General features: G+C 39.8%; 1 protein-coding gene across 1 annotated transcript in view; it reads right to left on the minus strand.

The window, feature by feature from the left end:
* Nucleotides 1-17,354, minus strand: part of SMC3 (structural maintenance of chromosomes 3) — a 53,068-nt gene that overhangs the window by 12,047 nt on the left and 23,667 nt on the right. The window contains exons 11-18 of the mRNA XM_084632963.1: nucleotides 15,049-15,213; nucleotides 14,171-14,292; nucleotides 13,255-13,468; nucleotides 6,465-6,568; nucleotides 6,114-6,213; nucleotides 5,230-5,390; nucleotides 2,056-2,197; nucleotides 610-760 (exon numbers count right to left, since the gene is read on the minus strand). Of these exons, the coding sequence (XP_084489089.1) occupies nucleotides 610-760; nucleotides 2,056-2,197; nucleotides 5,230-5,390; nucleotides 6,114-6,213; nucleotides 6,465-6,568; nucleotides 13,255-13,468; nucleotides 14,171-14,292; nucleotides 15,049-15,213 (1,159 nt within the window). The remainder of the gene's footprint in view (nucleotides 1-609; nucleotides 761-2,055; nucleotides 2,198-5,229; nucleotides 5,391-6,113; nucleotides 6,214-6,464; nucleotides 6,569-13,254; nucleotides 13,469-14,170; nucleotides 14,293-15,048; nucleotides 15,214-17,354) is intronic.

A 17,354-nucleotide genomic window follows, 5' to 3' on the forward strand; every position in this document is an offset into this window, starting at 1 on the left:
GAAAGATTCATTAAAGTACTCTGGAAAAATACAGGAAAGTGACAGAGTGGATTTGCAGAAGACACCCCACCACAAGAACCAGTTATTGTTAAATAATCTTTTTCTCTCAGAGTGGGTATCTGAGGAACATCTCAAAGGAGAGAGAACATAGCAGCGTAGCCCATGGGGAGCCACTAAACAGAAGATTGCTCTCCAAAAAACAGGCAGATATCTTGTCAAGACAGACATGTGTCTAGTATACCAAAGTAGCAAACTGCACTTTGTAGTCATTAAGTGGTACATAAGCATGCCACGGAAGTTGTTTTAAACTGAGTGGAATAAGCTTCTCAATTCCTCAGGGACATCAATACCTGATAAAATTGGATACAAGTCTAATCCATTTTGTAAGTCTCTGGGATGAGGAGAAATTCCTACTGATTTGTCACTCAAGTCACAAAAAACCTAGAGAACTTCGCATTTAGTTTGTTTCATCGAGCTTACCCAGGTAAATTACCATAGCATCAGGTTTTGCAAAGAACACTAGGAAAGTAATAGACTGGTTTCAATGAACCTCAATCTGCCAAAGACCCTGTTTTTCCATTAAATTCATTATATAATTATGATACATACCTTCCAAAGTAATACAATCCATAGTGAAAGCTCTGGCCAACTGGGTAGACACCTCCATGCTACGACAAATGAGTGTCTTTCCAAAAACATGTTTGAAGGCTTTGTCAAATCTGGGATTGTATCTCAGTTTACTGATCATAGGAATAGCGTCCTAAAAATGTAGCAGTCACATCAATAAAGCAGTACATACCAACAATAAGAACAAAAAGTTGCACGAATGTGTCACACATAGCCTGAAGCATCCTCTGAGTGCACTGTGCAATTGCCAGAGAAAAATAATTTACAGAGAACCCTTGGCAACCCAACAAAAAGAACAAAATAAAATAAACACTCAAATTTACAATAAGAACTTTTGTAATCTTTTGTAATGTAAACATTAGGAACAGGTCATTCCTATGTACTGAAAATTAATGAAGCAAGTCCATTTAGAACTGTGCATCCCATCATAATTTACATAAATGTCTGTGACTGTGAACCCAAATTATTGTCTCTGTGTATGGCCATGGTGTTCTTTAAACTACTGCACAATCAATTAGGGGGTATCTTATTACAATTTCCCAGACACACCACAAAATATTGTACATGCAAGTTAGGCACAAATAATTCTGAAAATCTGAAGGGACTGATTTAAGGTTTGATCTTACTCTCACTGGAGCAATGACAGGTCTGCCAGTAATTTCAACAGAAACAGGATCAGGTGCTAAGTAGCAACTGAGTGAGTTTAAATGATTTTTGTTACTGTAACTGTCAATTTAACCTTTTCTGTACAAGGAATAAGATATTGTGGGTGCCACCAGAAACAAATGTATTTCCAAAGTAAACGTGTGAGAAGAATCAGGTTATTCCTATCATTTATGTTTCATTGTTTATGCAAAATTAAATAGACTGTGTAAAAAGTCTACCTGACCTACCTCACCATAGGAAATCAGTAATTTTCTAGCCTACAATTTCAAATAGATATTTACTGTAAGTATAGTATATATTTACTAGTGGAAATAATGGTCTTAACAAAATTTTCATAGTGGCAATAGAGCACAACTTATTTCAAATAATAAATTTCGCTGTCTTATACTACGTCATACCATCCTCTTGTCCAGGTCTTGTAAAAAGGCTGCCTTCCAACTTGAGGAAAGTACATTTGACAACTCTTATAACAATTACCATTTCTATTACGATAACAATGAAATTCTTCCTTTCATTCTCACCTCTGTATCTTTTTAAATGCATGAAGTTTAACATTATTTTTTTGAATCTGCCAGGTGTTAGAGATTCTTGAAGAAGCACAATACTGAAAAAAATATTTAGTTGGACATGGCCAGCCTGAAGAAAATGGCATTATAGAGTAGCACCAGCAAGAGTACGTAGCATCTATGTGACATAAACATGCGACTTATATGTAATCTACTGGGAGAAAAAACAGAAGTCAGTATCAACACAGTGACTCACATTGGTTTCAGGGTAAGCAGTATCTCTAACATCCAGCTTGTTGAGAGGCAGAAAAGTTACTTCTCCAGGAAGGTTCATTTTATTAAACTCCATTAAGATCTTTGTACTGACCTCATCGGAATCCACAATATGATAAAATAACCTAATTTAACAGGCCAAAGAAAAAAAAACACCAAGGTTTTATTATGCCAAAATCATTGATATTTTCTACCCCAAACTCAAATTTCCAGGAACCATTAAACAAGACAAAACCACGTTTTATTCTCTCTACAGGTTTTGGCATTACCACACCTTAGAAAATACAAATGGAAAAAATAATGGTCACAGAAATTTTTAAAATAGGAAGATAATTTACACAATACTAAAATCTGCTGAAACACCATTTAAGCAGTTGGGACAGGGGTGTTTTTTTGTACTTTTTTTTTTTTTTAAATAGTCATCTTATTCAGTTTCATCCAGATGAAGCCACCCAAGAACTTACTAGCATTGGTCACAGGGAAAGCCCAATAAACATTTGACCTCAGGTCTTTTTTCTCATCAGCTGTGCATACCTGTCACGTACCCCTGCAATAGCAAGCCTATTCAGTCTACCTTTCTTCCCTGTAAGAGTTTACACAGAAACACCTTGTCCAAGGATAGGATCATGGGTAGACAAAATTAAAATACTCTGTTCCATGCAATCAACTTTCAGCCAGGTGCTGAAAGGGTAATAAAAAGCATTTTCCCAGTGGCAGTTAATCATTATTATCATTACTATCATCATTAATCAAAGGGAGTCAAAAAGTGTAATTTTAACTGCTTCTGAGATTAACTCTCTTCCTATTGTTTAGGACATCGAACACAGCATCCCACTACGCTTTAAAAGGAAAAGAAAAAAAAATGATAAAAATCACCATTGCCAATAATTTTTATTAAAAAGGTGTGTGTTTGGACTTAAAGAAAATAATCAGAAAGTTTACAAGAATAAATACTAGAACAAATTGTGTATGGCTAGGAGATTGTTAGCCTTCTTAGGAAATGTGGACTTCACCACCAATACTCATGCCTTTGCTACCTCCAGATTGGATCATTGTGACATACTCTCCTTGAGGCTATTAACCACTTGGAAATTTCAGCTGGTCCACAGACGGCAGTTAAATGCTTGGTTAAATGCTTACTTAGTATTCTTTCTGGGAGCATATCTCAAACTCCTACTCTAAAGACAACAGTGGCTTCCAATTAATTTCCAAGTACTATTCAAACGATAGCCCGATGGTTTTGAGCCTATGTATCCTACAAGAAAAGGAGTACTTGTGGCACCTTAGAGACTAACAAATGTATTTGAGCATAAGCTTTCATGAGCTACAGCTCACTTCTTTGGAGGCATTCAGTGGAAAATACAGTGGGGGAGATTTATATACTTAGAGAACATGAAACAATGGGTGTTACCATAGACACTGTGAGGAGAGTGATCACTTAAGGTGAGCTATTATGGGGGGGGGGGGGGAGAGAATATCTTTTGTAGTGATAATCAAGGTGGGCCATTTCCAGCAGTTGACAAGAATGTCTGAGGAACAGTGGGGGAGGGGGGGAATAAACATGGGGAAATAGCTTACTTTGTGTAATGACCCATCCACTCCCAGTGTCTATTCAAGCCTAAGTTAATTGTATCCAGTTTGCAAATTAATTCCAATTCAGTAGTCTCTCGTTGAAGTCTGTTTTTGAAGTTTTTTTGTTGAAGAATTGCAACTTTTAGATCTGTAATCGAGTGACGAAAGAGATTGAAGTGTTCTCCAACTGGTTTTTGAATGTTACAATTCTTGACGTCTGATTTGTGTCCATTTATTCTTTTACATAGAGACTGTCCAGTTTGACCAATGTACATGGCAGAGGGGCATTGCTGGCACCTATCACATTGGTAGATGTGCAGGTGAACGAGCCTCTGATAGTGTGGCTGATGTGATTCGGCCCTATGATGGTGTCCCCTAAATAGATATGTGGACATAGTTGGCAACGGGCTTTGTTGCAAGGATAGGTTCCTGGGTTAGTGGTTCTGTTGTGTGGTTGCTGGTGAGTATTTGCTTCAGGTTGGGGGGCTGTCTGTAAGCAAAGACTGGCCTGTCTCTCAAGATCTGTGAGAATGAGGGATCATCCTTCAGGATAGGTTGTAGATCCTTGATAAAGCGCTGGAGAGGTTTTAGTTGGGGGTTGAAGGTGACGGCTAGTGGCGTTCTGTTACTTTCTTTGTTGGACCTGTCAAGAATTATAACATTCAAAAACCAGTTGGAGAACACTTCAATCTCTATGGTCCCTCGATTACAGACCTAACAGTTGCAATTCCTCAACAAAAAAACTGCAAAAAAACAGACTCCAAAGAGAGACTGCTGAACCGGAATTAATTTGCAAACTGGATACAATTAACTTAGGCTTGAATAGAGACTGGGAGTGGATGGGTCATTACACAAAGTAAGCTATTTCCCCATGTTTATTCCCCCCCTCCCCCACTGTTCCTCAGACGTTCTTGTCAACTGCTGGAAATGGTCCACCTTGATTATCACTACAAAAGATTTTTCTCCCGCCCCCGCTCCCGCTGGTAATAGCTCACTTTAAGTGATCACTCTCCTTACAGTGTCTTTGGTAACACCCATTGTTTCATGTTCTCTGTGTATATAAAATCTCCCCACTGTATTTTCCACCGAATGCAGCCGATGAAGTGAACTGTAGCTCATGAAAGCTTATGCTCAAATAAATTGGTTAGTTAGTCTCTAAGGTGCCACAAGTACTCCTTTTCTTTTTGCGAATACAGACTAACACGGCTCCTACTCTGAAACCTATGTATCCTACAGAGTACCATTTCTGTCGTACCCTGACATTTACCAGGTTATGTGGGCAAATAACCTCTAGATATTTACATAATGGACTATGGGAAGGACTCAGTGAAGAGCTCTTGAGTCTGGAATTTGCTCTCCTCCCCACAGTTTTGCTCAGTACAGCCCAAGCCTACTGAGCTTTTGGGCACACAGCAAGGATTTTCCTAAGGGGACAGGTTGAGAGAAGGAAGGGTGTAGTATACATCAAAAAATAAACCCTCCTATGGCAAGCTTGTCCCAGCAACTGGCTTTCAACATGCATGAAGTTGAACGTCTTCCTCTTACCCTTTCAAACTCAAGAAGAATTCAATACGGTATAATTTACCTGTTCCCTGCAGTAACTTCAACACAAGTGTAGAAAGCAGGCTCACACTCAAAATTATTCATCACAATTCCATGGTACCCATTTAGAACATGTTGGTTTATGCCTTTCCGGCGAAAGTGCTCCAAGACTTTGTTTATGCTGTCTATACCATTTAGAATGGCCTGTCATAAAAAAAATATAATGAATAACTCATATTACTAGACTTTAAGGATCACATGACCTACAAATAATGCTAATCTAGAATTTTTTGTCCTTTGTCTTGCCAGTTTAAAACATAAACTGACAAAATATTTGTAAGCTTATTGCTTGGATTTTAAGTTTGTTAGTCATTTCTAATTGAAATCATGGGTCATTCACGATCTGCCTCTCAGCTGCTCAGTGTCAGCCATTGGGCCTTATGAAGGCCACAGTCACTGATCAGTTCTTGTTAGGACTGCAGACAACACATGGCTACCCCATATGGGTGGTGCATGTGAGCTGTCACTGACTTCTCTAAGGCCACCACAAGTTCCCTCCCAGCCACTGACAGCAAGCTCCTGCTTTGGATACAGGAACCAACAGGCGCGGTAATTTGAGAGTCTGAGAGCCACCAGTTTTTCAATGCTTTGATAAACTCAAACTGAATTTCAACAAAAAATTTCTCCCTCCAAAAACTGGCTTTAGGCTGAGAATAAATAGGAGATATTTCAGCCCAAAAATCATTCTTTTTCAGAGAGCAATAAGTATTTGAAAAATAAGGCTTATGAAAAAGTTCTGATACTGTGATCTGCAGCCATAGACTGTTTTTTCCCCTAAAAGATGTGGCAATTATCTTTAAAAGATATGAAACCTTTCCTCATGTCAGATAATCAATTAGTAACTTTCACAAATGCACAGTATCTCACCTTTCCTGTTGCTGCTCTAAGAAGTTGCTGTTTCTTCTCCAAATCCTCTCGTTTTGCAGCAAGAGCTTGTTGTTCTGCATTCTCCTCTCTCCATAGATAACTACAAAATGAGACAAAAGCCAGGTTAACATTATTAAGCACTTTGATTACCAGAAAATTCTTAGCAAGTAAAACTGGGTTAAATTCCTTCTAGAGTAGTAATTTTTTACAAATTGAAATGTAGATGTTTAAACCTCCAAAACATGACTGTATTTAAAAATACTTAAGTAGTTATGCCAAGTTAACGACTACACAGCTGGCACTCTTTACATTTTACACATAATAAAACAAATTTTAAATAAATTTACTAACTTTCTTTCACTCTGTAGTTCATCTTTTTTGTTTTTCACCTCATAATACTTTCTGTCCAGTTCTTCAACACGAGCTTTCACCTCATTAAGATCTTGGTCCAATTTCTAATGCACATAAAAAAAATACATCTTTCAACTGTAAAACTCTAGCTTTAAATCCCTCTATTATCCAATTCTAGCTTTAAATCCCTATATTACAATTCAGAATTAATTCCTGTAACTTTTTCCATGATTTGCACTTAAATTACTCAAGTGGTAAGAAAAACAGATCTTCAGAGGTCAGCAGCAGCAGCATGGAGCCTATGAAGAAACTGGGTGCTAACAGCCAGGCAAGAAGGACAAAGAAGAAAACGAGATTTATTTTGTTGATTTGGATGTTCCAGCCACCTTTGGAACTAAAAGGATTAGAGAATTGGCAGAAATACTCAAAACCACCATAGGTTACACTATTAACTGGAATCAAAGAGACACATTACTCCCATCTGCTTGGAAGTTTGTTCCTTCACAACACAAAAGTAATAAGCCTCTGAGGCTAAGAATATATTGCATGTTAGCCTTCCATGCTACTCTTGCTATAATCAAGGTTCTAGTGTGTTCCCCAATAAAGTCAAGCACTGGTATTACTTAGCTGCAGGTACTCTGCTAATGCAGCATATCTGGAGAACTTGCCAGTGGATATTCCTCTGTCCCCATTGTCTGGGAATTAAGAGCTTTCATTTATTTCAGCAGCTCAATGACTAGGAATTTACAAGTAATAACTTTATGATTCTTAATATTAGTACTACTATTTTCTGCAGTCTTAAAATCTCTTATTTTTATTGCTCACTTTTCCAGTCTCCAGACCAATTTCTCCAAAACACCTCCATGTTACAAAAAAGCCAGCCAATTATTTCAGCTTGGTTAGAAGCATTTGTGTATATGCTGGAAAAAGGCTAATGTAGTGCCAATCTTTAAAAAAGGGAAGAAGGAGGATCCTGGGAACTACAGGCCAGTCAGCCTCACCTCAGTCCCTGGAAAAATCATGGAGCAGGTCCTCAAAGAATCAATCCTGAAGCACTTGCATGAGAGGAAAGTGATCAGGAACAGCCAGCATGGATTCACCAAGGGAAGGTCATGCCTGACTAATCTAATCGCCTTTTATGATGAGATTACTGGTTCTGTGGATGAAGGGAAAGCAGTGGATGTATTGTTTCTTGACTTTAGCAAAGCTTTTGACACGGTCTCCCATAGTATTCTTGTCAGCAAGTTAAGGAAGTATGGGCTGGATGAATGCACTATAAGGTGGGTAGAAAGCTGGCTAGATTGTCGGGCTCAACGGGTAGTGATCAATGGCTCCATGTCTAGTTGGCAGCCGGTATCAAGTGGAGTGCCCCAAGGGTTGGTCCTGGGGCCGGTTTTATTCAATATCTTCATAAATGATCTGGAGGATGGTGTGGATTGCACTCTCAGCAAATTTGCGGATGATACTAAACTGGGAGGAGTGGTAGATACGCTGGAGGGGAGGGATAGGATACAGAAGGACCTAGACCAATTGGAAGATTGGGCCAAAAGGAATCTGATGAGGTTCAATAAGGATAAGTGCAGGGTCCTGCACTTAGGACGGAAGAACCCAATGCACAGCTACAGACTAGGGACCGAATGGCTAGGCAGCAGTTCTGCGGAAAAGGACCTAGGGGTGACAGTGGACGAGAAGCTGGATATGAGTCAGCAGTGTGCCCTTGTTGCCAAGAAGGCCAATGGCATTTTGGGATGTATAAGTAGGGGCATAGCGAGCAGATCGAGGGACGTGATCGTTCCCCTCTATTCGACATTGGTGAGGCCTCATCTGGAGTACTGTGTCCAGTTTTGGGCCCCACACTTCAAGAAGGATGTGGATAAATTGGAGAGAGTCCAGCGAAGGGCAACAAAAATGATTAGGGGTCTGGAACACATGACTTATGAGGAGAGGCTGAGGGATCTGGGATTGTTTAGCCTGCAGAAGAGAAGAATGAGGGGGGATTTGATAGCTGCTTTCAACTACCTGAAAGGGGGTTCCAAAGAGGATGGCTCTAGACTGTTCTCAATGGTAGCAGATGACAGAACGAGGAGTAATGGTCTCAAGTTGCAGTGGGGGAGGTTTAGATTGGATATTAGGAAAAACTTTTTCACTAAGAGGGTGGTGAAACACTGGAATGCGTTACCTAGGGAGGTGGTAGAATCTCCTTCCTTAGAGGTTTTTAAGGTCAGGCTTGACAAAGCCCTGGCTGGGATGATTTAACTGGGAATTGGTCCTGCTTTGAGCAGGGGGTTGGACTAGATGACCTTCTGGGGTCCCTTCCAACCCTGATATTCTATGATTCTATGATATGTGATTTTACACACACGTACGTTTCAGCACTGACAAGATCCTTTTCACTTCCAGAAGAAACAGAGGCTTGAGAGTGGTTTATTGCAGGAACTCTGCCAGTAAAAAATAGCCAGACTGGTATGCCATTTCCCTCACTCAACCAACTGAAGAGAATTGCTCGAGTAGCATGGCTCTCTTCCAAAATATGGTTTACACTGGCAGAACACCTTCTTCCTCAGTGTGACTATGTTCATAAACTTTATCAGGTTTCACATTTATCACCAAGTTCAGGAGATTTATTATGCAATAGAGATTGTAAAAGCTGCATCTGTCAGCACATCAAGCATATGGCATTAGCAGTGGGCATACTCCCTGCATGGCCATGTAACTGGTTAGAACTGATTCTTCATTTGTATGGTTTCTCCTGACATACTGGGGGGTGTTAAACAGTCTGGAAAAATCAACACGATTAGAATAGGCCACCGTTCAACCTTGATTAAAGGCTCCAACAAAACAGCCAGCATAGTGCCATCACAGCTGCTGTCAATTCTCCCATCCAGAATCAGCAACATTCCTTAACCCTTCATTAATACTCTGCAGTCTTGCTGAACCTTTAGAAAATATGCACGATATCTCAGTTGGACAGCAACACAGGACAGACCAATATTCTGCTCAACATATGTTCTGCAGTGGCTTTTAGCCACAGGACTCATAGGCCTGGGGTAAAGAAGAAATATTTGATCTTTGATCATACGATAAGACAAAATATAATGTCACTATGTAAATGCATGGTAGCCAATATAAATGCCCAAACCTTGAATACTGTGTGCAGTTCTGGTCACCCTATTTCAAAAAGATATATTAGAATTCGAAAAAGTACAAAGAAGGGCAACAAAAAAGAGTAGAGGAATGGAACTACCACCATCTGAGAAGAGATTAAAAAGATTGGTACTGTTCATTTTAGAAGAGAGATAACGTGGGGATACGATAGAGATCTATAAAATCACAAATGGTATAGAGAAAAAGTATTATTTACCTCATCACATAACAAGAACCAGGGGTCACACAATGAAATTAATAGACAAGTTTAAAAACAAAAAAAAAAAGAAGTACTTCATACAGTTCATAATCAACCTGTGGAACTCATTGCCAGGGATGTTGTGAAGGCCAAAAGTATAACTGGGTTCAAAAAATAATTAGATAAGCACATGGAGGATAGGTCCATCAATGGCTATTGGCCAAGGCGCTCAGGGATGCAACTCCATGCTCTCACTGCCCCTAAACCTCTGACTGCCAGAAGCTGGTACTGGATGACAGTAGATGAATCACTTGATGACGACCCTTTTCTGTACATTCCCTCCGAAGCATCTGGCACCGGCCACTGTCAGAAGACAGGATATTGGGCTAGATGGACCATTGGTCTGACCCAGTAGGGCCATTCTTATATTCTTATGCAGTGCCCCAGGTGGAGCATTTAGAAGGCATTGCTACCAATGCCTTCTGGAGTTGTCATATACAAAAAAGGGAAAACACCCATAGTTAGACCGCACAAAACAGTACAGAATATACTCCGCTGTATGGCTGGCCAGCTCCTGTGGCTGGTGCAAAGGAAGACAAAGTAACGATTCCTCTGGAAACCCTTCTAGGGAAGCTAAAGCCCTGTGGGACACTAACATAGTGAATAAGGAATATGACTATATTTTGCTCCTATGCCAAGTATTTAAAAGATGTGGGGGGGGGGGGAGCAAAAATCACCTAATTTTTGAGCCTGTGTTTCAAATGCCTTGTAAAGTTTTCTAGGAAAATTATACCTTAACCTACCACATGTGAAACTTCAGGCAGATTGATTTAGTACTGAACAAAAAAGTTAGGTGTAAGTGTAAAAAGTCAGGTCTAAAAATAAATCCTTGTTTTGAAGTAGGTAGAAACTAGCTTCCCTCCACATGTGAGGGTAAAAGGTAATTTATAAGTGGTTCATATTAAATAGGCACACCCTTATAAGGCTGTAGCGCTTAAACCTGTGCAAAAACAATTACAATTCAAGAGAGACATATAAAAATGAAAATCTAACAAAGCACACAAGATTGCGGAGTGACAACTGATATTTAGCTTTAAACTGGAAACAGGAAAGCATGCAGTGCTAAAGGCCATAGGAAAGGAGAAACAAAGCAAAGAAACAGGCCTCAAGGACTAAACTTACACCAGACAGTAAACAAAAATATTCACAGAAGCTTTAAAGTCACAATGTGGAAGATAAGAATTTATTTTCATAAATAATATCCACAAAGTTATTATTATTAGGTGATAACGTATGCAGCGTGTCGTTGCCAACATTACACAAAAAAGGTTTTCCTCATGATTGCAAGCGCTTTGGAGGATAGGATTAAAATTCAAAATGATCTGGACAAACGGGAGAAACGATCTGAAGTAAACAGGATGAAATTCAATAAAGACAAATGCAAAGTACTCCACTTAGGAAGGAACAATCAATCAGCTGCACACATACAAAATAGAAAATGACCTCCTAGGAAGAAGTACTGTGGAAAGTGACGTACGGGCATAGTGGATCACAAGCTAAATATGAGTCAAGAGTGTAACACTGTTGTAAAAAAAGCAATCATCATTTTCAGATGTACCAACAGGAGTGTTGTAAGCAAGACACGAGAAGTATTCGTTCCACTCTACTCCACGCTGATTAGGCCTCAGCTGTAGTATTGTGTCCACTTCTGGGCACCACATTTCAGGAAAGATGTGGACAAACTGAAGAAAGTCCAGAGAAGAGCAACAAAAATGATTAAAGGTCTAGAAAACATGACCTCTGAGGGAAGATTGAAAAAATTGGATTTGTTTAGTCTGGAAAAGAGAAGACCGAGACGGGACATGATAATAGTTTTCAAGTACATAAAAGGTTGTTACAAGGAGGAGGGTGAAAAATTGTTCTCAACCTCTGAGAACAGACAAGAAGCAATGGGCTTAAATTGCAGCAAGGACAGTTTAGGTTGGACATTAGGAAAAACTTCCTAACTGTCAGGGTGGTTAAGCACTGGAATAAACTGCTCAGGCAGGTTATGGAATCTCCATCATTGGAGATTTAAGAGAAGGTTAGATGAACACCTATCAGGAACGGTCTAGGCAATACTTAGTCCTGCCATGAGCTCAGAGGACAGGACGAGATGACTTCTCAAGGTCCCTTCCAGTCCTATGATTCTATGATAACAGTTACTTAATGTATCCACTGCAAAGATACCCCACACGCTGTATTTAAGTTTGATCCTCCTCCACATGTCTTTCATCAGAGATTTAGTGAAGTGAATGATCAGACTCCATAATGGTGATAATTTCTTTATTTTTTTCTAGAGAACTTTTCCTTTAATACTACAGCAGCACAGAGTACCTGACAGAATTTAAGGAAACTTCTTCTGCACCAGTATTTCTCTTAGGCATTACGATTCAGTGTTCTCCAAATTCTTATCCTTCCCTAAAGCATCACAGAGAAGATTTTGAAAGCAGATGTTCTGAATAACAAAGGGCACACATTAAAACACAAGATAGTCCCTCTTCTCTTTTGTGCAGATGGGAACTGATTCCTATTGCATACAAAGTGCTTTGCCTATATTAAGACTTGTATAATTATCTAACAGGGTTCAAAGGAACACTCTCTCAAGCCAAATGCAAAATCCATGCAAGATGCAGTTGAAGGAACAGTGTTTTTGTTTTAAATAAAAAATTAAACAGAAATATTTCTAAGACTTAAGAAAAATTTTAGATCAAATTATCCATGAGTGTTGTTAACTGGCAGAAACAGTAATACACGGGCATGCTGTCTTAGAGGATGTTGCTGAATGCTGTCTAGCTAATTTTTTTCCTCCCTCCAAAATCAGGAAAAAAGAAATATATGGTGTTGAAGAAAAATATCTGAGAACAGGACTCTAAAATTAGTGTTAGCATGCAAACATTTACAATAGTGCAGGACACAATAAGACCCTCTCTTGTCCTCTAGATTTTAAATAGAAATAAAACTCATTCATTGAAACAAATCCAATTATGAACACAGAGTTTTGCCCAGTGGTGGGCAACCTCTGGCCATCAGGGTAATCCGATTGTGGGCCATGAGGCATTTTGCGGACATTGACTGTCTGCAGGCACCGCCCCCTCAACTCCCAGTGGCCACGGTACTGTGTTCCCGGCCAGTGGAAGCTGTGGAAAGCGGCACCTGCAGGCAAAGGGGCTGCAGGGACATACTGGCCGCCGCTTCCCACAGCTCCCATTGGCCAAGGAACAGAGAACTGCGGCCACTGGGAGCTGCAGGGGGTGGTGCCTAAGGACGGTCAACATCAGCAAAATGTCTCACAGCCCCCAATCAGATTACCCTGATGGGCCACATGCGGGTAATCACAGGTTGCTCACCAGTGGTTTAGCCTTTCCTCTCAAAATATCTCTGCAGTAATAACTCAGAACTCCTTACACTGTATTGCTCCAGATTCTTCTCTTTATTAGCCTCTGTATCTTCTAAATCTTTGTGTATTGCTGCAATCTGTCGTTTTTTGTCATTGATTGCCTGATCTAGAGACTTGAGTTCCTTTTTAATCCATTTATCCCTCTCTTCTTTGGAAGTAAACTGGCTTCCTCGGCCTTGTTTTGCATAAAGATCTGTTCTTTCCTGGGTAGCTTGTGCTAGTCTAGATCAGAGAGAGAGAGAAAAAATAAGTTTCTTTATAATATGTCAAACATATTTCATTTGAAGATTTTATTCAGAAGATCTTCAAGAACAAAGTGCTATCAAATTAATTTTAAACGGTTAACAGTGGTCAAAAGACACTTTGAATTATTTTTTGCAAGCTGTATAATCATCTCAGAGAAAGCTTTAAAATGAGCAAAGCAATTAAGAGGCACCAATTTACTGTTGTATTGAATTTTCATTTACTCTCCATGGGTTTTTTAAAACTTGAAAACAAGTTCCTTTTCACTTATCAAGTTTGCCTTTTTCTAATAAGTAAAAGAACCTCACTTTGTTTCTTCAAGAACAGGGCAACATGGCTCTGATGCCTCCTTGTTCACTAGTAAATCACTGATTCTTTGAACAAAGCTTTAATAAGGTTCTTGAGAAACAACAATTATCTTCAAACTCAGTGCCGCTCCAAGCAACAAGCAAATATAACACAGGGCCACATAAGCACCAAATGTGTGCGCTTTTCATTTTATTTTTTTAATTTGTTGGCAAAAGGGGTATTTCTTTGTAAATAAAAAACCATTTAGACAAATGCATTCTCTCACTTTATAACAGCTGTAATGTATGTACAATTTTCATTATATACTGCTTTGGCATTATTTTTCTTGCTCCTTTTAAAATGGTTTAATTCCTTGTACTGTGAGCCACAGACCTAGCAATTCCTCGCTCTTCTTTTTCTTTTACACTGTTGAATTTGGGTTCTGTTTCTGCTAGCTCTTTCTGCTTCTCCTCAATTTTCTCAAGAAGCTTCTGTCTCTCCTTTAAAAGTCTTTTCTAAAAGTAAACAAAGTAATATTTAATACCAGTAACTTAGTAGATCAACTTCGTATAATCATTTAATTAGTGAACTTAGTATGTCATTTCTGGAACATATTTTATTATCTGTAAAAATGCTAGATGCTTGTCTGACACTACACAGCTTTGTTACATGACAGAGGTAGGTTCAGGAGCAACCCTGAATCAGCAAGATTTGAGAAGGTGCAGCTACACTAGGAGGGTAACAAAGATCAGTACAGGCCGAACAGTTGTACTCAGTGCTGCTACACTGACTAATCTTCTTTCAGACAATTCACAACATCGTCCCTTTAGTATTTACCATATGCTTGAAAAAGATTAGGACAACAGCTACAGCTAGTTGATTTTACAGTATGGGGGCAGAAAGAAATAACTGATCTATTATCATGTTTTACAGCACTCAAAAGTACGCTACACACTTCAGGGCACAGAACTCTTGTATTGTTGTGAAGTTCTTCCAGTGTAATTAAATCTTACATCTACCCAGGGTTGTGAGTTCAATCCTTGAGGGGGCCATTTAGGGATCTGGGGCAAAAACTGAGGATTGGTCCTGCTTTGAGAAGGGGGTTGGACTAGATGACCTCCTAAGGTCCCTTCCTACCCTGATATTCTAGGATTCTATTAGTAGGTATCATAATACCTTAGTACTGATAATACACGCATAAGTTATAGCCAAAAATGTGATCCATACAAAATATTGAATTTGTACATTTTATTCTTGCAGCTGTTTCTCACCCTTTGTTCACTGTTGCCAGCTAGTTCATCTTGCAAGTCCTTAGCTTTAAGTTCTAATTTGGTCCTCTGCTTAATCTGCTCCTGTCGCTCAGCACTGAGTTGTTCCTTCTCCTCTTTCATCGCTGAAATCTTTGTTTTTAGTTCTCGAACTTGTCGTTCAATATCCTACACAGACAGAATTATGTAATTAAACACACACAAACACAGCTTGATCTAATCCATATTTCAGTACCTATTAAGGGAATTAGCACAAGACAGCTTTATTATTTAACCCTTAAGATTAAAGAGAATGTGAGAAGAAAAGAATAGTCACCACAATATGAAGTCCAAAAATCTTTAAAATTAACCTTAAAAATAAGTTGCTTCTTTAATTTGCTTTAAAATTTAGGAACACCCATAGGATAACTCAGATTCCTAGGCCAGAGGAGTCTGTTGTGATCAACTAGTCCATTGGTTCCCAAACGGCAGGGGGGGGGAAGGGGGGGAGAGAGAAGTGGGTAAAGAAATTCCAAGAGGGGCATAGGCTAGCTCCCGGCCCCTCCCCTCCTATCCACCTCCCCCGCAGCCATGCTGCCACGGAGGCAGCAGCTTGCGCCCATCCAGACTTTCCAATAAGCCTGTCCTGCTGCTCTGAGGGGCCTGTTAAGGGGGCAGGGAGAGCGGGGGTTGGATAAGGGGCAGGCGGTCCCGGGGGGTGGGGGCAGTCAGGGGATAGGGAGTGCTTGGATGGGATGGAAGGTTCTGGGGGAGAGGTCAGGAGACGGTGGGGGGGGGGGGGGAGAGCTGTGGATAGGCGTGGGAGTCTGGGGGGTCCTGTCGGGGGTGGGTGTGTGGACAGGGGTCGGGGGCAGTCAGGGGACAAGGAGCAGGGAGGGTTGGATAGGGGGTGGGGTCCCGGAAAGGGGTGGTCAGGTGACAAAGAGCAAGGGGGTTGGATGATGGTAAAGGAGAAGTGCGGGGTGTGAGGGTCTCTCAAAAGTTAAAAAGGGGGCGTGATGCCAAAAAATTTGGGAACCACTGATCTAGTCTGACCTCCTGTAAAATACAAGCCATAGAACTCCCTCAAAATAATTCCTTTTGAATTAGAGTACATCTTTTTAACTATACAGCCTTGATTTATAAATGGTCCGTGATGGGGAATCCACTATCACCCATGGTAAACTGTTCCAATGACTAATGACTGTTTCAAAAATGTACATCTTATTTCCAGTCTGAATTTGCATACCTTCAACTTCCACCCATTAAATTGGTTTATCCCTTTCTCTCCTAAACTGAAGAGACCATTATTAAATATTTGTTCCCCATGTAAATACCTGTAAGATTGAACAAGTCACACCTTAATCATCTCTAGGTAGACTAAATTCTTTGAGTCTATCACTATAAGGCATGTTTCAGAGTAACAGCTGTGTTAGTCTGTATTCGCAAAAAGAAAAGGAGTACTTGTGGCACCTTAGAGACTAACCAATTTATTTGAGCATGAGCTTTCGTGAGCTACAGCTCACTTCATCGGATGCATACCGTGGAAACTGCAGAAGACATTATATACACACAAAGACCATGAACTATAAGGCATGTTTTCTAATCCTTTAATCATTCTCATGGTTCTTCTCTGAACCCACTCCAATTTATCACTATCCCTCTTGAATTGTGTACTCCACAATTCAGTATAATATTCCAGCAGCGGCTGCAACAGCGCCAAATACAGACTTAAAATAACCTTTCTACTCCTACTCGAGAGTCCCCTGTTCATGCATCCAAGGATCACATTAGCTCTTTTGACTACAGCATCACACTGGATGCTCACATTCAGCTGATAAAAGTCCACGAACTGCAAATCTTTTCCAGGGTCCTGATTCCCAAGATAGAGGCCCTCATCCTGTAAGTATGGCCTACATTCTTTACTCCTACATGTATATATTTGCATTTAGGCATATTATTTGTCTGGGCCCAGCTTACCAAGCAATGCAGATCAGTCTGTATCACTGACCCGTCCTTCATTATTTACCACTCCCCAATCTTTGTGTTGTCTGTAAATGTTATAAGTTATGATTTTATGTTTTCTTCAAGGTCATTAATAAAAATGTTAAATAATGTAAGGCTAAATACCAATCTCTGAGGGTCCCCACTAGAAACACACCCGCTCAATGATGATCCCGCATTTACAACTACATTTTGAGACCTAGATCAACACTACTACCTTTATAAATCAAACCTGTGATCTCATTTTATATATATCAAATTGGTTTGACAGGATTCATTTTCCATTGATCGGCATTAAATAATCAAATAACTCCAAATTCTGTGTT

The sequence above is a fragment of the Lepidochelys olivacea genome (genome assembly GCF_965140295.1).
Source record: "Lepidochelys olivacea isolate rLepOli2 genome assembly, chromosome: 7".
Classification (NCBI taxonomy): domain Eukaryota; kingdom Metazoa; phylum Chordata; order Testudines; family Cheloniidae; genus Lepidochelys; species Lepidochelys olivacea.